The sequence below is a fragment of the Apus apus genome, chromosome 8 (assembly GCF_020740795.1).
Source record: "Apus apus isolate bApuApu2 chromosome 8, bApuApu2.pri.cur, whole genome shotgun sequence".
Classification (NCBI taxonomy): Eukaryota; Metazoa; Chordata; class Aves; order Apodiformes; family Apodidae; genus Apus; species Apus apus.
In genome coordinates this window covers 21226241-21252105 of record NC_067289.1, presented here as the reverse complement: position 1 = coordinate 21252105, position 25865 = coordinate 21226241, and the positions used below count along the sequence as shown (strand labels likewise).

At 42.7% G+C, this 25865-nt stretch overlaps 1 protein-coding gene and 1 long non-coding RNA gene across 3 annotated transcripts; one reads left to right on the top strand and one right to left on the bottom strand.

The window, feature by feature from the left end:
- Positions 1 to 1764: 1764 nt before the first annotated feature.
- Positions 1765 to 21372, bottom strand: NCEH1 (neutral cholesterol ester hydrolase 1). Its single transcript, XM_051626745.1, has 5 exons — positions 21128 to 21372; positions 12363 to 12591; positions 10452 to 10521; positions 7849 to 8020; positions 1765 to 6620 (listed from the first exon to the last, which is right to left on the bottom strand). The coding sequence occupies exons 1-5, from the start codon at positions 21263 to 21265 to the stop codon at positions 6003 to 6005; spliced, it is 1227 nt and encodes a 408-aa protein (XP_051482705.1). The 5' UTR covers positions 21266 to 21372; the 3' UTR covers positions 1765 to 6002.
- On the top strand, positions 6629 to 20517 carry LOC127387884 (uncharacterized). 2 transcript variants are annotated; one of them, XR_007890230.1, is made up of 8 exons: positions 6629 to 7103; positions 7740 to 8106; positions 9970 to 10051; positions 11534 to 11641; positions 12216 to 12255; positions 16265 to 16418; positions 18418 to 18495; positions 19902 to 20517. It is a non-coding gene; the product is annotated as an uncharacterized LOC127387884 (long non-coding RNA). The 2 variants fall into 2 exon arrangements; XR_007890229.1 differs by having other exon boundaries at positions 7740 to 8110.
- Positions 21373 to 25865: the final 4493 nt, after the last annotated feature.

Below are 25865 nucleotides of genomic sequence, written 5' to 3'. Positions count from 1 at the left end.
CCTCTGCTGGCTGTGGTGTGAATTTATTTTAATTAAAAACCTCAAGACTAAAAATGGATCGTAATGAAATTGCTAGGCTAACAGTAAAAATTCCTTTTCTTTATTCCTCCACCATACTTGGAACCCCACATCTCAATGGCACTGAGGGGGCTGCACTTGTCCTGAGACTGGCACAGTGTTTGGGAAAGAGGTAGTTTTCAATAAGACCAATTATTACTGCTGTTAAAAATCTCTTAATATAAAATATATTCCCTTTTTTAACAAACTCTGTCTCTCCTATATCCCTAGATTGTCTTATGATGGGAAGTGCTGCAGTTTTTAGAGATTCTGCTTCAGAAAAGAACAACTGGTTGTAATAGAAGTATTTATAGTGTTCTCTTGCTTATATACAGTCAGAAAACATGGCCCAGCTCCAAAGAGTTTTCTAAGTGTGGGGCAAGAAACAGCACCCAGCCAAGGAGGATGCAGGAAAGGGTGGGATTTCAGGATGCAGAGGCAGGAGGCTGTGCAGGTTGTGGGATGGAGGGACACCAGGTCCTGGGTCACATCCAGTTGAGGGTGGGAGGTGGGAAACAGGGTGCTGCAATGGGAATGATGCAGCTCCAGCTCTATCATCCAGGGCACTCAGAGAGGTGCTTGGCACCAGGCTCAGCCTCCCGTGAGTTTTGCCGTGCCAGCCAGAGCCCCACGTGGATGTCTCCTACTCAACAGTGCTGTAGTTCTGCAAAAAAAAGAAATGTGCTTTCTCTGTGGCAGATAAACGCTTGAATTAAGATGCCTCACATACTCATCTAAGGCCATCTAAGGTGCTGTGTGAGTGCTTTGTGCTGGACACCTGGTCAGTCCTTGGGTGGGCTGGGTGCCCGTGGAAGCGCAGCACAGGTGGCAGCGAGTCCTTCAGCAGGTCCTTGCTGTGCATCCTCCCACAGGGGCACCCAGCACAGGATGATGTGCACGGCTGCACCCAGCCTTGCCAAGCCCTCCTCTGCCACATTTTTCACTAAATCTAAGAAAACACGACTGGATAGAAATGTTCTATGGGACCCAGTTTGTTTTTAATGCATTCAATTTAATGCAAGTAGGAGTATAACTCCTGCTGACTTAAAAAATGGGCTTATAAGTCCTTTGAAGCTTTTTTTCCTTAGGACTTTTTTTCAGCAGGAGGTAAGTTTTATATTCTGTGAAAATCACAGGACCCTGCTGGACAAAATGGTAAAGCCCCATATTAGGGTATTTCAAAAGTAATGCTGCAATGACCATGAATAAATGAGAGAGCAGGGTAAGAAAATGGGTAACAAGTCAGAAAAAAAGAGAATGAAAGGCAGGCAAATAGGAATGAAAACTGCACTAGGAACTTCTGCTGGCTAAACCAGATTTTAAATATATAAATAATCTATAAACATACAAAAATGTGTTCATAGCTCAGAATGGAGAACACAAGCTCCAGTGTCTGTCTTTAAAGAGAGGATCACGTTGGTAGTGTTCACTATCAAGGCCAGCAAATGTGGTCACCACTAATATCATCTGGCAGAAATGAAGTAAGAGCAGGTCACCCCTGTTGCAGGGCACAGGCACACAGGCAAGGTTTATTGCCTTGAAAACAACCACCTTGGCATTGGTTCAGCATTTCTTCAGGAATTCTGAGGTCTCCTGTTTTCTCTCAGGGAACTCTGCTAAGTGAAAACTCAAATTGAAAATATACATCTGGGGAAGGAAAAAAATAATCAGTGGTCCTGGGGGTAAAAAACCCCTCAACATAAGAGATAATATTTCACTTCATTTATTTCGTCTTTATTTTGATAGCACATTTCAATCACAGTTGCAAATTAGATCACACAAGATCTTTCCCTTGCTCTGGGAAAGAAGCAAAAAAACAGTCATGCAGAACATATTGAATGCATTCACATCAAGTATGTTGCACTTTAGGGCTTTGAACATCATAAATAAGAAAACGTGAAACCAGCTGGTTTGGTTTGGTTTTTTAACATGGTTGTTACAGATCATAGCAGCTTAAAAGGTTTAAAACAGGTTAAGCTACTTCTAACATTTTTATTTGACAAAGTTTGTTAAACAAGGCGTAGGACGAGATTAGAAAAGATATCCACGATGCACCTAATTAAAAAATCAAAAAGATATAGAGGCCAAAACACTATAAAATTTTTTTAAAGAGAAATAATTTATTTTTAGTTTGTAGGAAATAAACCCATATTGGCCTCTCTACCTAGGGATGTGATTCTGGAATTACTTAGATGAAGGTTAGGATATTCAACTTATTTGTGTTTTTTATGCACCATGAAACATTTTGAAATTCATCTGGGTTTCCAGATATGCTGAATACCCGTCCTTTAAAAGGTTCTAAGCAGCTAAACAAAACCTCAATTTATTCCTGCAAATATTGGCCAAAATACTGGGGACCTGCTAACCTAGTTCTCAGGGCCACAAAAGTAGAATGCACATGCCTATAGCTTCTGTTATATGAGCTTTTTTGTTTAAAGTGTAGATTTGAATGCTTTGATGGTCATTAGGAAGATATTTTTGCAATGGATACATAAAGTCTAATAGTAGGAAGGGGGGGGGGGGGGAAGCTAGCTGCTCACAAAGTAGCTAGCTGCACTGATTTAATGAATATACACAAATTTATTGAGTATCACCTTTTGACTTCATAGGAGGCACTTGTGAAATACTGTTACAAATACTTGATCTGATCCTACAACACGCAAAGTGCTCTGAAATGGCTTTGTGAAATAACCAAGGAATGAAGGTGCTTGGTATGCCTGAGGGAACACTTTAGGAGACATAGGACTTAAGACAGGAACAAATCGAGGTGTTGTAACTTGCATTAATCTCTTGGTAGCAGCATCAGCTTTCTGTAACCACGCGTGCCAGACCCGGCTGAGCTCCCGGCGGAGTTAGTGCTCAGTTTCTAGGAGCTTGCAGCAGCTCAGTTGGAAACAACCCTAAACTTTCCACTTCAGGCATGGGGACTACGTGCAAAGGAGAACAAAGCAAAACAGGAGAAAAGCTGAGTTTGGACTAACACTTACTTCAAGGTTTACTCTGAATTTTAACCAAGTGTCTTGTGCGGCTCTGTAATAATAGGTCTTTTTATAGCTGGAACTCCGACCTCTTTTTATATGTTATAGGATCTATCACGTATCTTTGCAGCTATCATGTACTTAAACCATCTAGCTGCATGGTAAAAGTAGTCAAGATATTATGTCAGAACTAGTCAATAGTGTAACATCTCATCCAAGCTGTGCTGCGATCTTCAATGTCGCATCAAGCTGGTGATGACTTTGTAAACACACTCAGTCCAGTTATATACTTACTTCCATTTCTTGTGCCAAGACTTTAATGTGCTTTGGTGCATGAAGAAAATTTACAACTGACTCTATGAATATATATTCCAGCTCTCCATTTCATTTCAGTAAAAAAACCAAACCAGCAGCAATTATATTATAGCTTCATAGCAGATATTTATAACTCAGCTATAAACAAATGCTGATCTAAAGCTTTGTTGATGGCTCTCAGGCAGACTTAATTATTACAGAATTTATAGGAATATTAACAATTTTCTTCCAGTATGACAGTTACTACTATCTTTTAATGACTGCAGGAGGATCTAAATTACACCTTTTCTGACATGGGTTTACTCTTACAGTGGTAAATCCAGGGAGAAGCTTGTTGTTACAACTCAGTGTAATGTTCTTTTTTGAAGTCTTTAAGTCATAGTTAAAAGTCAGGTAAATGGAGCTGTTTCCATACAATGGAAAGGGCTCTGGAGCAGGTGAGTAATTTGATTTTTGAATGGACCTAATATGGGTTGCTATCTGTTTTAAAGTGCAAATTATGTCTACTGAAGTTGTTTTTATAGAGGAAGGGTGGAAAGAGGGTTTAAATCCAGCAAAAGTTTGACTTCTTCTGCAGTGTCATTTGGATAACTGGACCAAAATTTATTCTGATTCAGATTGTCACTTGGCTGCTCTAATTCCACCAAGTCTTTGTAATGATCTAAATGGAATATGACTCTAAGCCATTGCTGAAAAAGCTTTGGCTTGTGACCTCTGTATGAACCTATGCCCAGAAATTTCAGCCTGCATGACTGAGCCTACATCAAGGCCTTGTCTCATTAATAGCTTATCTTAATACATACAACCACATTAACAACAAGATGTTTTAGAAATTATTCAGCAAAGCCATTCTCTTATTTAATTTAAATACCAGTGAAAGCGGACTGATCTGTATGTATTTTAAATTATAGAAGGCAGTTTGTTCTCTCAGTACCTTTTCTGTTTAAAGAACTTCTCAGAATCCTGCTGTAAGAAATGCTCTCATGAAACTGCCTTTGCAATGATCTCCCAATGGTCAAGAAGCCTCACCTGGTGGTACTCTGACAGGAGCCAGGAGAGAGATGAGCTCAGTGCCCAGGAGGACCTGCAGCCTCACAGCACCACTCAGGCTGCTCAGACCCAGCTTTAGAGAAGGATGGAAAGTCAAAAGCTACAGGAGCTGCTCCGTGCCTGCCAGTCACCGTCACATCCCTGTGCTTCACCAACCACTCCTGAGTTCAGCTTCACAGCTCATTCACAAGGTAGGAAATTTCTACTCTTGCAGAGGAAGAAAGTGAGGAGAAAGGAGATTAAGTTGTACTCCTGGGGTCCCACAGGAAGTCTGTGGTAAAACTGAGGATGAATTTAATCCACCAGTTTAGTCACAGGACAGTCATTCTCTCTGCCTAGAAACACTGGACTTGTGACACAGCCTTCATTTCTGCAAGCACTAAGCACCCTGGGCAATACACAGTCACAAGTGGTTTCACTTCCCTGTCCTGCTTGTCTGGAATTTACAGACTGGCTTACACTGTAGAGATGTGTTGCACAATAATGAGATCATCTTACCTTGTATTTTGGGTCAGTCTTACAAGACAGACAAAGCTTAGCTGCAAAGCTGAGATTTAAATCTTCCATACAGATTACAGCCCACTTCCATTTGCTTGCTTCCTTCCTTCTAGGAAGCATGACATATAGTAAACACTGAACACTGCAAGCACAGAAGAAAAGTCAAAGAACAAAAACTTCTACTATTAGTTACAAACATTAGTGCAAACCACACAGCAGATAATTTTTAGTAAGCTCATTGTTTTCTGTATGGAGGTCATACATCTGAGGCTTTAAACACAGATGAAGTCATGTTCTTTAGCCAAATAAGTAGTCAGTTTTGAAGCTCACTCACATAAGCAACCTAGGTTCTGCTGCTACACATATTTTATACCACATATTTGTATGTATGCTATAATACTTCTTATTGAAAATAGATTTAGTCCTGTGCTTTTATAAAATATAAATAACTAAAAGGCAGTAAAGACCAAATTCCAAAGCTGAATATGTGTTTAGCAAAGAGACTTGCCTAGCATCATCTTAACTGCCTAGAAGAGATTTTTTTAAAAAAATGTAAAGGAGTAATTAGTCTATGTGCCTAAAAGCCAACACCTAAATCCATGTTTGACATTCAAACGCATGGCTTTGCTGTTACAGGGGAGTGCTCCCCCTTTCTTTGACATCAGATGCTCAACACTGTTGAAAACTATCTCCCATTTTTATATGTTCAGATATAGATGTAGGTGGTTGGCTTTATCTCACATCATTTGAAAATTGGGGCATTTTTGCCTAATTAAGAGTCAAAACTTGAAACCTGCAGGCAGTTAAGAATTCTTGTCACAGGAATGCTCATCTCCCTGCTCAACATTTGTTCATGTTTTGCAACAGTCATCTGAAAGGAGGTGAAAGAAAATCCAAGTTTGAAAAAGTATTTCTAAAAACCACTTCTGCTGGGCAACGCCAATGGAGCTAGTGAATGGTGTAGTGAGTGGTCTGTACCCCCAGCAGCTGCAGCTGAATGGATCAAGTCAGAATTTGGAAAAGTGCACTTTTTCATGGTTTGCTCTTTTGCAAGAACAGACACCAGAGCTGAGCACCCTGGGTCTTCTAGAGAATTCTCTCTCTTCAGAGGTTTTCATCCAGCCACTTTATATAGCTGTTCCGGGTCTGCACACCCGCAGAGAAATCAGTAGGCCAAATGGTGAATATCATGCAGCCATGAAAGCAGTCATCAAAGTGGTCGAGGGTGACTTCCACGCCGGCCTTCTCCAGGCGCTTGGCGTACATGGCCCCGTCGTCCCGCAGGACGTCGTTCTCGCAGGTCAGGATGTAAGTCTTGGGCTGCAGCTGCAGCGTTTCATTGTCTGCCAGGAGTGGGACTGCTCGTACATCCAGCAGCTCTGGTATCTCCTGGATGATTTCAGCCCTGCCTGTGGTTTGTACTACAGGCTTGTAGTTCTTTTTGAACGATGAAGGCAGTAGAGATGTCCAGTTCAGATGTCCTCTGAAGGAGACAGCTTGGCTAACGTCAAGAGCAGTGTGGTTGTTAATCAGCAGCGAGTGAGCCAGGTCGTAATTACCATTGAAATAATCAATCCAATAGTTGATCATGACGTGACGAGGAAGAACGGGCATATTCATGTTCTGCTGATAAGAAGGTGTATTGAAATCAAATGCCTGAAGGACTGGATAAATTAAGGCCTGCAGTTTCGGTCTGATGGTCAAATGCTCATCTTTGCTAAGCTGTGGGAAGAATATAGGATAGAACTGGGATTATGAAGAAGAAAAACATTTGCAACTGAAGAGCTTCCTGAACCAAAAGAGCTCTTCTTGCTTTTAATAGTTTTTAATGGAATTTTCTTCCATTAATTCATCTAATTGTTTTTTTTTTTGGTGCATATATAAATTGTTGGCATCCAGTTTTCTCTAGCAAAGGGTTACCATGCACAGAAGAACCTCTCTGTGTTTTACTTTAACCTGCCATCAGCATTTGTTTTGAGCCTACACATAATAAGTTTGATCTTTTTCTGGAAGAATCAGCAAACTGTTCTGCTTCATGTTCTACACAAGATACACAATCCTCTGTCATCTCTCATCTTGCCTGTCTCTTTTTCAGGCTGAAGAATCTCAGTGTATTTAAGGTCTCCCTGAAACAGTCCTACGTCACTGATTTAAGAAGAATAATGCATCACAGAAACTAATTAGGAATGCTGCTTCGAAAACATGGTACTATCATGTTTATCAGTCCTTGATACGGAAAATTTTAGTGTAATTGCCCCCTCTTATTTGTTCATCTTAATTCAATACTGCAAGGTTGTCCTGAAAATTAGTTGCCTGGACATGGTATCCGCTTTCTTATCACAAACGGTTATGGCAATACAAGGAAGGTAATAATAATATTTCACTCAGACATGAAAAAAATATTATTACTTGCCCCAGGCTGCCTTGAAAATCTTTACTAGATTAAATTCAGATTATATTTAAACTGCAGATACACGAAAGAAATTTCCTTAAAATTGTGACTGCTACAGGAGGATGATTTAACATAAGAATTAAGCTTAATTTGTTGTACTTTTGGTCATTTGTTAGTATTTGAAGGAAATTAAAATGTATTGTCAGAGACAAGCATCTAAAAATAGGAAGCTAAATTGATAAATTACACATGTACCTAGCTGCCAACTTAAAAAAATGAAGAATTAACCAACAAAAAGGGTAAAAAAGTAATTTAGCTACTTGGTCTTAACATCTGGCCCATACCAACTTGTAACTGTAGTAAGACATTACAAGTGATTCATATTGTGACTGACTCCTTTTTCTGCTGTAAAGCAACTAGATACTGGCTTTTTACCATTCTGTCTCTAGGGCTGGCACATCACCTTGTGATGACACAGCACAAAGAATCTGTCAGCCTACATGCACCACTGAACTGGGGATTGTTGCAGTGTAAGAGAGAGCAGACACTGGGTGTTACCTGCTGACACACAGCAGCTGCCAAATTTCCTCCTGCGCTGTCGCCAGAAATTGCAATTCGACTTGGGTCAACTGAGTACTCAGCTAAGACATCAGGCTGCAAAAAATGCTGAATGGCACGAAGAGCATCATGGAATTGCTCAGGGAAGCACACCTCTGGTACCAGCCTGTATCTACCAAGAAGAGAAGTGAGAGACAATTATTAATGCTGTTGACCTCTCCTTCAGGATTAAGAGGTGGTATCAGTTATTCCTTAATGGTAGGTAAGTATTTCATTAGGATAAATATTATAGTAAAATTATGAAGAGTGTAATGCTTATGTAAGACTTAATTTTATAATTAATGCTTTGATTCTGAAAGATGAATACGAACCTACTAGATATGAATAATACCAAGATAGTATAAAATTACACAGCACTTTCCTAGGATTTCCCAGTAGAGGATTTCATCACACATTATAAAAATTCATGAATGTTTAAAACACCCTTGGCAAGGCAGTCATTACCATCAGCCTGTTTTGGATCCAATTTCCCACCTCAACTAGTATGAGGGAGAACATGTAATTTACACCCAAGATATTTTGCTGAGCCAAACACCTAAGCATTTCTGTTTCCTGAATTTTCACTTATGCTTAGGAGAGACTGAACTTTGCTATACTGCTGTGTCATGAAATGAACAATAGCCAAGAAGTAAATTTGTTCCAATGTTCCAATTTGTTCCAATGCAACAGCTTCAGTAACTCCTCTCCTTTACCAAGGAGCAGCACAGGAATAAAGCCATTGCACAGGTGGCAAGACTGGAGTGCAGAGAGCCAACAGTCTGCCCAGGAGCAGTCAGCAGCTGAGTCCCATTCACAAGTTTTTATCAGTTTCTAAACTACAGTGCAGAAGTCTGTTCATATTTACCAAATAATTTGTAATCTAAGAGTTGTTACTAGGCCTTATGGTACAAAGCATGTCTTGTGTTTGTAGCTGCTCAACAGATTTTGCATATTCTCAGCAGAGCTGTGCAAAACAGGCAAAACAACATCCAGTTTTCTGATTCAAAACATTTGCTTCAGAATCTAAGCTAAAAATGTTTCAGATGCAGAATAAATTTTAAACTTAGGCTACACAAAAAGGGTTTGAAATTTCAAATCTGACCTCCTTTCAGAAAGCAATCTATATATTGCATCAACTACCAGGGAATATGAGACAGTCCTTTGGGAACTCCTTGCAAAAGTGGATAACAGACTGTGCATGTATCATGAAAGTGAGATGTGCAATTAAAACATTGAGAAATATAATTAGTCTTTACTAACTGAGTACAAATGCCTTGGCTGAAAGATATAATGGCTAGGGAGAAGAGGTAAACAATAACTCAGAGAAACAGGCAAAATTATGGCACCATAAATCAGAAAAGGAATAATAAGAACCTTTTTAATACTGTGATCCCTGCACATCTGGAATAACCAGGTAATATGTTATATATCATTATTATATAAATAAGAATGCCTTTTTACTTTTCATTGTTTCTACTAATAAACAAAAAAGAAGTAAAAAAAAAAAAAGCAACCCTTTAGAGTATGCTGTAAGTACTGAATGAATAACATCAACTCCAACTAATTAAGTTGCAATTAGATGACAGAGCTTGGTATATAATCAACTAGAGGTGGGAAACCTGAGTTCTTATATCAAGTGATTGGGTTTGCAAAAGAAAACATTGAAGTTGACAATAAGGATGGGAAAAGTACTAATCAGGTTGAAGCCATCCAGGTAATGTAGTTAGTTAGTTGAGAGGTTTGTTTATCTTGGAATTGTTCAATGAGTTAAAAAGCAGCCCTGCTTCTCTGTTGTCTGGCACCCTGGTAGTCCTCTGCTCTTGAGTAGAGTACAAGGCTTAAAAGAGATGACTGGCACAGTGGGAGCTTGAGAGAGCAGCAGGAAACTGCCAGAGGCCACAGTCTATTGTGGTTAATGAGCAGGGGTAAAGCAATTTGGTAATTTTTGTGTTGCAGAACCTTGCTCAAGATGACTTAAAAATTGTAGTTTATAGACAGTCTTTGAGGGGTGTTAATATATATATATGTTCATATTATACATATATTAAATTATATATATATGTATAAAAATTTCTCTTAAAGCACTGGGAGTGGCCATTAAGGATGGGAAAAGTCCCTCTTGCTACCTGAGGAGGCATAGAGATATGGTTCAGCCTTCTTTCAGGTATGTATCATGTCCAAATATTTGATGTTTTTGTTTGATTGCTTTTCAAGTTCACAGGTATTTCCAGAATCGTAACTTGGCACTTGAGTGATCTCAGGTTTTAGCTGCACCCCTTACATGTAGATACAATTGCAAGATGCACAACTCAATTCAGTGCTACTCTCTTTAACCACATTTCTACCTTCTAAAATGATCTCTATAGGAATTAGAAACCCAAATGAATTTTTTTATACCACTCCAATTTCTTGTAATTTTAAAAGGGCAAAAGTATCAGACCATTGAAGAGAATTATTGTCCAAGTTAAAGGCTTATACACAAGACAGTATTGAGAATAGCTAAAAGAACTATGTAACATGTTTCTAGCCCCTTAAAATTACAGGATCAGTTTTAGATGACTCACTCAACAGAGACGACAACAGCATTGAGAGATTCAGCCATGATTCTGCAGAGATTGGTATAAAGACTTGTTCCTGGAATGAAAGGACATAGTGTTACAGTCAGAAGAGTCCATTTAAGTCAACAGTCAAAAACTCTTATGTAAGGCTTCTCAGTAATTATAAACACATCCTACAAACACAGGCAAGTAAATGAGATCAGCTTGCAATAGATAAAGTGTCAAATACTTATTGTAGCAGAAGGAACATAATTCACTCCTTGAGAAGTCCTGCAGTCTAATGCTTGCTTTCTCATCTGTTTCTTAGTGACTTGGGGCATGTCATTTCATCTACCTATGACAATTCTCTCAGTTGGGCAACATTTAAGGTACCCAGTGGCTTGAGGGCATTAGCATCCAGAGACAATTATCACTGTATGAGTCACTGCTTGCTGTTCATTTTATTCTAGCTTGTATTGCTTTGATTCAAATAAGGTGCCCTATTAACATCCACTGAACTACTCATTTAAGGAAGGATTAATCACAGCTACCTTATTTATCAGCAGGCTGAATTTTTTATTTTACTCCTTTCCAGTTACTCAACTTTATTTCCCAGTACTACAAATTATACTAGGACACTAAACATTTTCTAAAGGTATCTAGTCTTAAATTGTAATATTTAGCTGTAACATTTGTGCTATTAACTTCTGCATCTTGGAAAAGAGGATAGCAGCTGACATAGCTGAGTGCTAGTCATCCAAACAAAGTGTGGTAATTTAATACAAACCTTTTGTACAACAAGAACCATATGCAAACTGTTAAAGGACAAATGAGGTAGGCAGGGCAGTAACAAACATCCTTTAGGCTGGCCTAAGAAAACCCATCTCAAAACACAATTCCTCTGCAAGAAGAAAAGCAAAAATTTTCATTGCTGTAGTTCAAAGAGACAGGATTTCCAAAAGGGCACGTGGAGGCCAGATTTTGAAGTTATTTAGGAACCCAAATCTCACTTCAGACATGGTCTAAGTGACTTACACATGAACAGACCAAATGCAATCAATACAGTTTTGGTTTTGGAACATTTCAGAAAACCCTATTCTTTTCTATAGATGAAGCCATAGAAGGCATCTGGGCTGTATGGACTTCCTGATGTCACAAGAGAAACAGGGAAGGAAAAGAAAGAAAGTCTCCCATTGGATCTGGATCACAGAGCAGCCGTGAGAACCACACACTCTTTCCTCTTCTCCTGTACAATGTGCTAGGATCAGCTTATCATTGTCTATAGCTAAACCTTTGTGGCTTTCAAGTTGTTCGGAGTAAATGGCATTAATTTTTAAGGGAATATCTGCTAGTTGTGGCAGTGATGCCCTAAGGGAGGCAGTCAGACCACGGGACCACCTCTACCCATCTTCTTCATCTTGCTGCCCATTGTCTGTGATCCAGCAGTATGTTTTACAAGTATGTGTTATTTAAGAGCCAAACATTAGCAATGCTATCACATGCAGTGTTCTTCAGCCCACTCTTCTACTAATTATGGTGGGGAAACAGGGCAAACCCCTTATGTGTAGCCACCAGATCCTGATTACTACAGATCACAGCTGCACATAACATAGAAAATGGAGGACTGGTCCGAACAGCCCATCCAGGAACTCCAGGAATTTAAACAATAAGCTATTTTGTCCTCTCAGGATGTAACAAAACGAAGCTTTTGGGCCTTTTACAGCTCCTGCACAGATAAGAGAAACATTTTTTTGCTGTGCGGTCACAATATTTTTCCCTCTACCTCCTTAGAGCTGAGTACCAGAGTGGAGACAATCACTACTGAATTCAGGTACGTCTTAGCAGAACTTTCATCCCTGTCAGGAAAAACAGCTTTTGGCTTCTCCTGCTAGGAGAAAACCAGACCAGAATCCTACTCAATTACTGGCAGACACATACTTGCACTTGCCAAGGCCCAGCCACCTCCGTGGATATAAACAACGCTGCGCTTAAGCCTTTCATCTTTCTTCGCGGGAGGTTCAAACACTCTGACTTCCACACCATCAAAAACAGCATCTGTGATGTTAATGTCTTCAGAGGAGACAGACTTCAGCTTGTCAAAGGTACAAATTATGTAATTCAGAACTATCAAGTGATGGCTGAGTTGCAGATAGTGAATCAGGTGACACTAGGAACAAAAAGAAGAAAAAGCAGATTTCTGTTACGTCAGAGCATATAAAGTGATGTTTGATGCTACTGTCCTCAAAGGGCAGGTCCTATAGAAAAAAGAACATGCATTCTTAGGATATTCACTGGAAAACTAATGATTTTCAGACTTTGCTGTGTTAAAACAAAACCCTGTCAGTAAAAGGTTCCCTCTTGTCAAAATAAATAAAATAATGAGCACTATGTAGATCAAGACAACTGTGAATGAGCACAGATCCTTGCCTCTGAAAGACACCTCCAAAAGCAGATGAACCTCATCTGTGTGCCCCAGGATGGGACTTGAGAAGCTCATCACACCAGCAGAGGGCAATACCACACAGGCAAAGTTTCTGTGGTGGTATAAAAAACGCAAAATTGTTCTCTTGCTCCACACCAGAGCCTAAGTCTTCCCACTTCCAAATTAAGAAAGTTCCCAAGGAACGCGAAGACATTTGAAAACAGGAATGGTCACAAAGGAATATAATGCTTGTTTATTGGCTTCTCCTGTATTTACCTGTTGAACTGGGAAGAATTTGAAATGCTATCCAAGGACTATGGCAGGTTAGTGATTTATTTTTTATTCCAACTCCAGAGACTAAGGTGTTACTTTTTTATGGGGGTGTGTAAACCACTACGAAAATTAAGAATAATCTCATCTTTCTGTCCCTTTATGGTAGAAGGAAAGAGATTTTATCCCCTTTGGCTACCCATGATGTTTATTTTCATATCTATTTCTTAAACTTTGCCCTGAATAGATTAAAAACCTGTTTCTCTCAGCAAACAGTACTGGGATCCAAGGCCCAAACAGCCATGACCTGCTCCCCACGTATGACATACACACTATTTGTCGTGCATACTTGTTCCTATTCCTGGATGGTGCAAAAGGGGTGGCAAAGGATGAACCACAGGACTGTGATGTCCAGACTGGCCATTAAAAAGTAGAGGAGGGTCTTTCCCCTTTTGTAAAGTTAATCCCTATCCTAGGGATAAAGGCTAGAAATTGGGTAATGAGCTGAGCCTTCTGTACAACTTTCTCAGTCAAGGCAAGGAAGCTGGGAGGTAAAATGAATACATTTACCTAATGTACACCTCTAGGATCACTATCATAAGGAAAACTGCCAGCTGTGACCTTTTATTTTACATATAGGTCACACATACTGGAAAGAAGAGGTGTGTTGTTCGGAGCCATGGGGCTTGTCTACCCACGGCCACTTTACTGATTTAATTCTGCTAGTACCACCAGTGCAGTGCAAACCTGCTGGTAGGAGTTAAAGGTGCTGACACCTGAGGGAGAGGCGGGTCACCCAGGCACAGGTCTAGCCACATCCACCTGGTGAAGAACAGATAGTCGCTATAGTTTAGCCTGTACAAAAAGTAAGTGGAAGCCAAGTCTGGTTCCTTGTGACATCCATGATTTTGGAAAGAAGAGATCCACAGTCTCCTTCTGGTTTATATGATCTGTACACAAGGACCACTATTCATTGTCTTGACTTGGGTTTCTTTGTTATAGTACTATTTTCTGCAGTGCCATCTTCTGCAGCCACTTTCAGTGCCAAGTTTTGGCTTCTCTGCCAGGAGTGCCTCCCCACAGCAAAGGAAGGGCTAACAGAGGCAGACACAAACCTCGGGAACAAAAGCCAATCTGGAAGCATTCAGCAGCAGCCATGCCAAAGAAGATCTCTCTCCTTAGGTCTATAAACCCAGCTCCTTACATGTAACTTTTAAATCTTGTCATCATTAGTTTGAATATAAGAAATATGAAATACTGGCTTTCAGTCAGGTGCTGTATAGAAAATGCCCTGCACAACCCCACATTCACTGCACATTGCTGTAGAAACAGACTAGCTTTGCTATTTTTCCCCAAAAATCCATGCCAAATACAATGGGCTGCTATGTGAGCAAGGAGAGGAATCCAATTCCAAAGCAAGAATTTACAAAAATTACTTTCTTTTCTTGCTTTAACTTGTGGTAATGTCACCCTGCTGAGACAGTTTGGTGGGAATCCGAATTTTAAAATATTTGCTGCTTTTTGGATGGAATATAATTTCTTTATACTGCAAGACCTTTTTCTGGCACAAGAAACACAAAATACCCACTTGGTGGGAAGAAATGCTGAATTCACAATGCTGTTTATATCTCTGAGTTTCAGGTCATGCTTTTCTTCACTGCTACTTAAAAATTCTCCCCAGAAAACCCAGTTAAGAGTTTGAAATCTGAAAAGCAATGTATCTATTAATAATTTGGCAGAAAATTGTTGGGCTGCCACTGATGTAACCAGCTGAAGACCCGATCCTCCCTGTTCCCCATGGAGGCTCATGGGGAAGGTAACCACTGGCAATCAATTTTAGCAATACTGCCAGGGAAAACAATGATTTTGCAAATTTTTTCAGCCTGACTGTGCTGCAATAGATGTCCCACTTTAGTTTTCTCCCACTGTAGTTCACATTCTTTGCAGACGAGATTACCACATGTTCCTGGAATCAGAAATGTTTTCTTTTCAAGGCTAGTCAGTGTTGTTTACTGAGAAGTGTTTTGCCCTGTTCTTTAAACCATGGAGCACCATGGCCATCTGCAGGTTATCACACACTTCCATGACTTTTTTTTTCCTATAATAGACCACTCTTTCCAATACTCCAAAAACCTGGAAGAGATGCTTTGTACATCAGGGCACAGAAGCAACAGTCCTAATTTTTTCTGTTAGGCATAAGCATTTTTTTTGCCAAGGACTTATCAGACAGATTCTTTGGAAGGGTATCTATCTTATCAGCCTGTTCGGTTGTCATCTGGAGGGCATCAGGATTGCATTTTTTTTGCTGGCAATTACCTAGTCTTGTCCAAAGTTCTTACAAATATCCCCCCCCCCCCCCAAATAAATATTTAAAGTAGATGTATAATATTTTATCACTCTGTAATGGTAACTACTGGCAGAAGATGTGTTTTATGGTTGGTAAATTTCTCTGATGACTACGCTGCCACCCAAAGGGCAGACCTGCCCTTCCAGCTGACTGTGCTTCCCTGGCACCTTTCTTGTCTTGGCCCTAATGAACCTGAAACCTCAGAACATGACCTTGCTGCATCAGCTCAATATGAATCCAGCAAAAACAGGGAATCAACATTAAATTTCATCCAGGTCATGACCTAACTGATAACCCAAGGCATGAAAGAGGGAGTGGGGGAAAGGATGAGACCAGCCCTTTTGGCAGCAGTTCACAGTTGAATTGCCGTAAACGCATTATAAAACTGTATCTGCTCATCTCATGCAAGCAATAATTGGTTTGATCTTTGCTGGTATTCATGATTTTTTAAATATATGTGGGAAGTACATGTGTGTATATATGCATGTGGAAGATGAGATAAATGGTGATTTTCTCTGGTGAAAAGGGAGAAGACAGTGCTGCAATAATAAAGACTATTGAAAAGGAAGAAAAAGCAAAAGGACAAGGGGAAAATTAAGAGACTATAGAGGAAAGTAGAGACAAACTCACAGAAAAGAGGAGATAGTATAAAGATGAAAGCCCTGTGGGAAATTAGCCCTGATTTGCTGTGCCAGCCACGGGCACGGCATGTCACTCTGTCTGGGTCACAGCCACACGTTTTCCCTTGTAATGACTGGTTTTATGCATCTGTCTGAATAAACACTTTGGTTTTCTGAACAGGTAGCTCTGGGGAAATGTGGCTGGTGAACTTCACAGCATTATGGGCTGGAGTGAGTAATGGGCTGACAGACATGAAGTGAGCTTAGCTGCTGGGAAACAAGGCAGAGCTGGAGGACCCCAGAAGGCGGGGGCCAGACAGGCCAGTGAGGCAAACGTGAGTATTTTGCCAGTGTTTGAGCAGCAAATAACCCCTGTGGACATATGACAGTAGCCTTACTGACAATCTATTGCTCATTTCCAATTGCAGTTTTTAATTTTGGGGCTGTTGGCTCCCTGTGACCCACGGCTGCCTCAGCAGCACTGGGATTTACACTCCCTGACCCTCCAACAAGTTGGGCAAAGCAACGTCTACAGCCACAATCTCCTTCTCTTTTACCAGAACATTCCCAGAACCAGGGTTTCCAGACAGGGAAAACTCAGGGATCCTTTAGAAACTGAACAGCTTGAGAGTTCCACCTTCCCTTTGGTAAATTCTTTGGTGAGGGGTACCAGATATTGAAAGATTTAATCGATATGGGAGAACAAGTTCAACAAAGGAAGAAAGGTGTCAGGGTTGCGATAAAAAGCAGACAGAAGGAATGTAGCAGTGCTTAAGAGAGGCCTCATTACTTCATCTTTAATCAGCAATATCTGTACCTAAACTATTAGGATTCTTCGACTGGCTCCTCACTGGTTACTTAATGAAAAAAATGAAATGCTCACTGCTATGATGTTTAGCTCCCTCATAGACCTGGACTCCATACGAGTCATGTGTTCTGTATTACAAAAAAAAAAATCCCCAAAGCTTTTTTCTGTTGCTTATGTCTATTAACCTCTAATAGCAGTCACCACGTTGGGATTCTTTGTCCTCACATGACTTGCATAGCTGACACCAGCTTCACGTCTCTGACCTTTAGCCATGGAATGATTGCAACAGGTCACATTCAGGCAGTACACAACAGCAGCACGCCTCAAAGCCAAGCTGAATGCATCAGCTGCTTCCTCCAGTGCCCTCACAGCTGGTCAGACCCAGGCTCCTGCACTGACCTTTCCGGCCTTGGCAGGATCAGGAATTAAGCAAACAGCTAAGGCTCTTTTTTTCACACAACACTACTTGGGGCTAAGCCAAATCCCACTCATGACTCAAATGAGTAATGATGCTGGAACTGGGTGACTGAACTGTCCAAGACTAAACTTCCTGCCTTAAAAGATGCAGAAACTATCATCAATTCTGGCATCTTTTTGCAAAATACATTTCTGTAACATCAGAGTTCAAAAATGCCAATGACAAGATCCATAGTCAATAATAATGAAGATTAGTGAAAAATCAACTGGATAATTTCGCCACGTAGCTGTGTGCAGAACATATTGTTTTGTGTGTATTTCAAGCAGTTTATCCCATTTAAAGGTGAATGTCTATCTTCTTTGATTTTACAGAACCATCTCTTAATGCAGGTGCATTATTGCCCAGTAAAGAATATGTGCTTTTAATGCTGTTATATGAAGACAGTCGCTTAGTTTTATGAATTTCCTTTAGAACTGAAAACAAACCAAGAAGGCTGTTTTACAGCTTATTAATGAGAAGCAAAAACTAGATTACATTTTAATGTAAGGTTTTCTGCATATACCTATTTACCCATGATAATCTGCTTTCATACTGGATAGAGAAAAATGTTATCTCTAACAGCAAACAGGACTTCAGTGTGGTTCAGTTTCTGCTCAGGTGCCACTGCTGTGAGACCTACCTTTTACTCCTAAAAACTTGGTTTACTGTAAACTAATTCCAAGACCCTGTTCTTGCACGCAAAAGCATCAACAACTTACTTGGCTGGCTACAGCTGTATTTACAGAAATATGAAATGTTGGCTTTAGACACTTCTTGACAGACACAAAGTAAAACAATAACTATGATTTAATCCATGGCTCAATCCCATAATAACTTCATGGGGTTGTTCAAATTTCAATGCACTCAAGTTATGACACACCTGTAGACATTGGGATGTTCATAGTTTTTCATTTCTGATCTAAAATTGTATTGTATCACAGTTTTCTGTAAAAATGTTACCATGTCCCATTTTGAGACAGGTGTGAAGGGAAAATTATTACTGTCAGATATGCCCCTTCACATCAATTCATTAAAAGTAATACAGTCTAAGTTTCTGTTTTCACTTCAGGTCAGCACAGGACATTAAAAAGGGCGCAGGAACGAGGCTCTGAAAATCCAGCTGCAATCCACTTGAAATTTTGCTCAGGTAAGGCATTTCATCTCTCCTATCTCTCTCTGTTCCCTTCAATATTAGCTTAGGTAACAGTATCAGTCCCCTTCTGTAATTTGTTTTGAAACCTACTTACAGACACTGCCCTATAAGCATTACACATTTTTTTAACCATGTGATTGTACTTGAACTGAAGTGTCTCATGCTGAGCCAGGACACTGAGTCTGTCCCAAGCTTGTAAAAAAACGTGTAGCTGCCTGGGACAAAACTCCACATGGAAATGCAAAACCTTCCCATTAGTATACTGAAAGCCAGTGACAGCCACCTTATTTTATTTTATTGATAGTCATTATTAATGTACTAAGAAAATAAACTCGCTATCCCTAACAGGAAATTGTCATGCTTAAATGTCAGAGTCTTCACAAATCTATTTCAAAATAAGCAAAAAGAAAATAAATTTTATTTGAAGCACATGAAGTTTATTTCATGCGCTTGGGAAAAAAAGGATGATGGTACATTTCAGAGCTTTTAATACCAGAAATGTACTTCTGTCTGCTACCAACGTACAACAGAAAGTAATAAATAGCAAGCTGAAAATACATTGAGAAGTGGGTGAAAGTTCAGTGATCACATTGAGAGAAATGTTAAACCATTTGGTCTTGCAATAGCCAGTAGAGGAAGAAAGGAGAAGCTGAGCTCTACAAAAGAATATTCACTTTATCTCCGATACACACACATAAACTAACAAAGTAAATATTCAAGCTTATATTTCACAACCCTAGCTTCAGTTCACACAGTTCCTTCTTAATGGCAGTCATTTATTCCTGACTTTGTGTTGCCTCTCAGTGTTGGAAAGCACCTTCTCTTTCTCTGAAGAAACAAGTGCCCCCAGGCTCACCTGTTGCCTGATTCTGGGCACCTCTAATGCCTCTAATGTCTTTTATGCTTCTGTGTAAAACTCACTTGTTCCTTCCTTTGGTTTGTAAGCTACCTAACAGGAACTGTTACTTGTTTAGCAATTTTTCTCACTACAGAAGTTTGTATTTCTAAGGCCAGAGGCGTCAACAACTACAAATTACCACTCCTCCCTAACAGAGATGTGCCAGAGGCCCCCGAGGCCAGAGACAGATATGAGCACCTCAGCCCTGCCTGCCAGTCTGCTCCAGCTGCCACCTGGGCTTGCTCTGTCCTGCCAGCTCCTCTTGGAATTAGGACCTCTAGGTCATCCCAAGAGACCTCCCTTCAGCCTCCATGCTAGCAGAAGCAAAAAATCATCTGACTATGCCCAACGTACCAACAAACTGAATGTGTGCATAAGCCAAGAGCAATATACATATATATAGTCACAGTCATGTGACTTTCTAAAGATAGGTCTCCTTCAGCTCGAGGTTATGGCCTTGATTCAGGTGCTCCTGGCTGAACTGTTACGACGTGTTTTGCAGGCAGCATGCTGGGGGAGCATCATGGCCCTTCTGTCCATACCATTAATGAATCTGGTCAAGCTGAGAACTTGTTCTTCAGTCACTTGAGTGAAAAACGTGCAGCAAGTGTCAAGCCGTAGATTTTACTGAAGAATGAAGCTACTGTTGGGTTTTATCCTTTTGTCCTAAAGATATGCTTTGATTCAGCCATACCATGAGAAGATGCACCAATGGCTCAGATGAGTGGTCTACCTACTCTCAGACTCTGTCTCCAGCAGTGGCAACCAAAGAAGCCATTCAGGCAGAACATGCAAGTCTTGACACTGTGCGGTCCACTCTCCTCATACTTCTCAGTATCTGCACTTACAGTATTATGAACACACAAGGTAATTCCATCTAGTCCTTTTGGCAACCATTTATGGGCCCTCTGTTCACTAATGCATTGTCTTTTTGCAAATTGCTGCTGATGACGTAACTGTCATGTCTTGAGACAAAACCAAGCATTCAGAGAGTTTTGTTCAGTCGTATGATGCCAAATCAAGGTAGTTTCATATTTTAAAGAGCTTCCCTATGTCTTCTTTCCTTAAGGCATACTTAATGTATCTGAATGAAAACAAAAAAAAAGGTTTTTTTGTTCTTTGTTGTGTTTGTTTGTTTGGGGGGGAGAGTTGGGTTTGGTTTTTTTTAACCAGAAGTCTGCAAGTTGGAAACCAGATCTGCACCATGAAACCACCCAGAAGAGCAGAATGAACACCAGCTTTCCTAAAATGTGCACGCTTCGTTTCCTCATCAGGACGAAGCCACAGGCGACCCTGCCCGGACCTGCCTGCTGCTCCCACCTCGGCAGGCAGAGCGTCCATCACCTCAGAACCCGAGGCCGCTCTCTCCTCCTGGATGCGGTAACGACCCGCTACAGCGAGGACCGGTCCCCGCCCGCTGCACACAAGGATGTCAGCGACGTTGGCGACTCCCCTTCTCGGCTCAAACTACAAAGCGCTGCTCTCCAAAGAGTGCCAGGTCCCCCTCGGGCCCAGGCAGCCCGGGGCCGGGCCGGGAGGGCTGTGCAGGCAGCGGGGCCCTCCCCGCAGAGCGCACCGCTCCCGCCGCGCCAGGCCAGAGCTGCGCTGCCCCGCGGCGGGCACCGACACGGGCGGGCGCGGCCGCCGCTTCCAGCAATGGGGCGCGAACCGAGCCCGGGGGAAGAGGGAGGGTCTGTCCGCCTCTCCAGAGCCGGGGCGCTGCCTTACCGTCTGCTGCACTGCCCGGAAGGTGGCATCCAGCAGCATCAGCTTCCAGGGGTCCGACACGGTGCCGGGCAGCGGCAGGTACACGTAGTAGGCGGAGAGGGCGGCCAGCGCCGGCAGCAGCACCCAGGCGGCCCGCATCGCGACCGCCGCCGCTGCCACCCCGCGCTGCGCGGGGCCGCCTCGCCGCGGCGCCCCGCCGGCCCCGCACCGCCCCGCACCGCCCCGGGGCCGGCCTCCCCCAGAGGAAGTCCCGGCCCGGCCTGCGCCCGCCCCGCGCCGCCCCGCCCGGGCGGGCCGCTCAGCGGAAATCGCCGCGCTCCGGGGCGGGGGACGCGGCGGCTCTGGGGGCTGCAGCGTTGCCCGGTGCTTCCCGGGGTGGCCGGGGGTCTCTCAGGGCAGGCGGCCGTGCTTGGCCTCGGCCCGCCGCTCCACTCGGGGCTGCCTCGCCCGTGGCCTGACAGAGCTTCTCCGTCGTGCGCTGGGCCACCCAAGGCCACCCCAAAGCTGCAGTTGCTCCTTCTGACCCCCCTTACCTACACCCCGTCCCCATCTTGGGCTGGCAAAAGCATCTGCGTGATTCTCTGGGGCCAGACCAGGCACAGCGAACCCGACCCACACATAAACCACACGGGTTCTCCACACAAACCCCACTGGTTCTGCTTTCCAGAGGTGCCCAGTGACAGCTCTGCACCGACAGACAACACGAATTCAAGTGTCCGGGCAGAGTTTGCTGTTTTCCACCCAGCCCAGAGGCTGGGAAGGAGAGAGGAAGGCTGTTAATTTTTGTTTAACACGGGGACGTGTCTTACTCCTAGAACAACGTTTAATAAATAGGTCTTTTTCATCCCTATAAGCACTATCTTGTCAGATAAAAACACTATTTGCAACAAGCAGGACATACAAATCCGATAGACTTCAGCCTCCACACAGATGACTACTTAATACTCAGTCACAGAGCTATCTTCAGCAAATTATTAGTATTTTTTTTTTTAATAGACAGTTTCACATGCATTGTGAATCTAATACAGTAAAAAGAATGAGCACTAATTTTAACAGAAACATCGCTTTTAACAATGAATTCATCATACTAAAAAGTCACGTAGAGATATAAATAGAGTCCTGGAAAGGAAAAATTGACTTTAAAAATTGACAAGAAAAGGTGATAAAAACAAGTTTCTAAGAAGCAAAAGGTCAGCTTTTAAGCCAGCTTCATTGGAACTGGAGTAAAACCTTGCAGATTCTAAAGGTTGCAGAAGACAGTTTCTGGAGTATGTGAGGAAATAAGACTCTCCAGGATCCTTAACTTTTTTTTCTTCTTCTTCTTTTTTTTTTTTTTTTTTTTTTTTTTTAATAACAGCAGATGGGATTTCTGTAGGTTTCCCAGTCGGTTTTGAGCAGACTATGGATGTGAAAGGGCTGTTAGGAAATGAGCTTTGTGAGGAAACCAGCACAAGGTGAGATTCCTGATGTCTCAAGCTTTTTACACTGAGTCATCCCTTTCTGTACCATTTTGTGCTCAAACCTTCTCTTTTCCACCCTGCCCTGCTCCCGTGCCTCCCTTGCTGTGCATGCTCCTGTTCCCTTGCTTTCCTGAGCATCTGCCCCCAAAGTCAACACCAAAGATCCTGGTCTGTAATAATTTATACCTGTCTCAAAAATAATAATTGTTCCCAAACTTCCAGCAAAACTGTCCAGTCCCACTCCTCTCTCACCTTCGAATAAGAGATTGAAAGGCTGGATAGGATTTTTTTTTGAGGTTTTCATGCCCCCACTGACCCCCACATGCATCTTATGCTTGATCTTCCCCCTTCCTCATGTTTTGAAAGCTGCTGCTCTATCTAAACTGAATCAGTAACTCTTTGAGGAATCTGTTTTTTTTTTTTTCCAGGTGCTTATAAAGAAGTCAGTTGGAAAAAAAAAACCACGATGGTCTGAGAAAGATTCCTTTATTTAAAAAAAAAAAAAAAGAGAAATTAAACCCTAAAATGCTTGCAAGATACTTAGGGGACAAGCAGTCTACCTGCGTCAACTCATACCCTGAAGCCAAGAAATAGTTGCTGGGCAGCCAACTTCCAGAAACAATGCAGAGCACCAGGGTGTCCCTCAGGCCCCTTCTGGGTCCCATCAGCTTGTCTGATGTGGCCTTAGTGTCCTTTTCCACAAGGTACAAGATCTCTCCTCCCACGAAGTTGATCTAACAGGATTAATTTAATGACTTAAGCTCCTGGAACTTTCTCCCTGTGGGTGTTACTGCATGAGGAACCTGTTTAACTGTTAAATAAACGTTATAATCCTGGGTTACTGATGTCTCCGTAACTGGAAGGAACATTTTACACAACACAAAATAATACGTTTCTATTTCAGAGCCTTTTGCAAGAAAAGCACTTAGATTTTTAAAATGTCAAACGTAGAGAAAACTGATTTTTTTCATCAGTCTTGATCTAAACTTTAGCAAGAGTTAAGTGCACTTGATTAAAACAACAGTCTTATGCACCTCAGTGATTACTGCCTAAAATTTGTCTATCAGTAAGGGTAGCTTAAGACAGTTCATCAGAATACCCTAGTTGTTTGATGAGTTTGTAGTTCTGGATATAGAAAAAAAATATTTCTGAGGATCTAGAGGTTAAGTGGAAATTAACACACAACCACCAGTACCTTTTCCAGAAACGACACCACAGAACTTACTCTAAACCTAGGAGAAACCTGGTCCCTGGTTCAGGGTGTAAGAACAATTGAAGATGTGTCTGAAAATGATTTTTATTTAAAAGTCCAAATAAAGGAGGGAACAGGGGAGAAGGCCAATGAAGGGTGGCCTGGCACTGCAAAATGCTGGCTCAAACTGGTACTTCGGGGTGACAAAGGACCTCAGGTTAGGCTGTGTTTTAACTGTAAGTCATTGTTGCAATTATTCTGCATGAAATAGAGTAATTGTAGGAATGTGAAATGACTGTCTGACTCAAGTGTTGAAATTGAAATTACTTCTTTGATTTCAGGGCTGTTATTCTGAAATCTTTTCCTGAAGAAAATAGTCCTAATTTATGCGTACCTCACCAGCAAATCTTTATGCACATCAGCACCACCTGCTATCATCTTCTGCTTTTTTCCTATTCTGTTTTTCTTACAAATCATAAAAAAAAAAATAAAAAAATCAATGGACCCTTACTGGCACTAACAGCTGCTTATCAGTCATGAAAATGCCTGAACTAAAAAAAATCTGCAATATACAAAAAGAAATAAATGAGTAAGATCTAAGAACTTGGCACATAAGCACATAAGAATTTAGCATATCAAAGAAAATTCTAGAAACAGAAAATACATCTCTCATTCTTTATACATCTCTCATTCTTTTTACATGGAGCCAGGGAGAGATTACAGTCAGGTTTCAGAGGTGCTGAGCCCCTACAGAAGGGGCTCCAGGTCAGTAAGTTTTAGTACTCGATTAGAAGAAATGGACAGTAAAGCACTTGGTACGATTTGTTTCGGGGTTGATGCCATTGAGTCAGCTGGGTGAGTTTCATCTTGACCACATTTCCTCCTGTCATTTCTTTTTCCTTCTTTCCTATAAACTAATTATACTGAAACTCCGCATAATATATGCACACTAATGACCTGGGCAAGGCAGGGCTTTCTGAATGATTAACAGCAGTAATAGCTGCAAGGTGGCCACACTAATAATGATTTATGCTCCCCGCTGCGCAGTGCCCGAGGGCGGCCCGGAGGGCAGCCGGACACGCGGTGCTGGGCTGGCTCGGGACACCGAGGGCAGCGGCGGCAGGGAGGGCAGCGGCGGCAGGCAGGCCCCTAACCGGTGTTTTCACAAGGCCACGGCGCCCCGGTCGGGCCCCGCTGCTCGCCCGGCCGGCCCGCGCCTCGCCCCGCCGCCCCGCCTCATCCCCCGCCACATCCGGGCCCCTCCGCCCCGGCCGTTGGAAGCGTTCGAAACCCTCCCGCGGCCAATCAGGGCAGGGCGCCCCCCGCCCCGCCAGCCACCTGCTGCCGGGCCCCGCCTGCGCGTCCGGCCGGGACACGTCCCGCCGCCAATGGGAGGCCGTCCCGCTAGGAGCGGCAGCAGCCGCGTCCAATCAGAGAGGCCTCGGGAGAAACGCCGTCCGAAAGGGGAGGGGAGGAGGCGGGACAGCTCAGAGCGGTGCCGAATGAGGTGGCGGCTTGCAGAGGGGCGGGAGGGGTGGCAGCCAATGGGCGGCGCACTTAGTGCGGCGGCTCGCTTTTTGAATTGGTGGCAGCGGCCGCTCATGGCGGAGGGTGTGGTTGCGGTTGGCGGCAGGTGGCGGCGGCGGTGAGAGGTGACAGCGAGGGGCGGCCGTGGCCGTGAGGGGCGGCAGGCCTAGCCGGGGGCTGGGGGAGCAGGGGCGCGGAGGGTGCCCGCGGCCTCGGGCGGGGCCGCGTTTGGGGCACCCCTGGGCCTCCCACGGCAGCGCCGCTGCTCAGCGCCGCGCCGGGCCCTCCTCAGGCTGCTGGGGTCTCCTCTGGGCAGCGCGGGGGCCTTGGGCCCGCTGGCACCTGCCGGCCGGAAAGGCGAGAGTAGCTGATGGCATCTCCTCTTGTCTCCGGCCACCTCCCAGCTTGGTCAGGCTACTGGGTGGTGCCTCGGGAGGGACACGGGCACCAGGGGAAGTCTTTGAACATGTTACCTTGCTTTACGAACCTGTTAGAGGTTCTGGATGTTTTGTGACCTCCAGAACTTTCAACTGTTGGGAAGTAATTTGGAAGTGTAATG

Coding starts and splice junctions, on each gene's coding strand:
- NCEH1 (XM_051626745.1), bottom strand. CDS start 21,265: ATGCGGGCCGCCTGGGTGCTGCTGCCGGCGCTGGCCGCCCTCTCCGCC. Junction 8,021..10,451: donor GCTGTTGTCGTCTCTGTTGA/GTGAGTCATCTA, acceptor TCTTCTTGGTAG/ATACAGGCTGGTACCAGAGG. Junction 6,621..7,848: donor CAGCTGCTGTGTGTCAGCAG/GTAACACCCAGT, acceptor TTCTTCCCACAG/CTTAGCAAAGATGAGCATTT.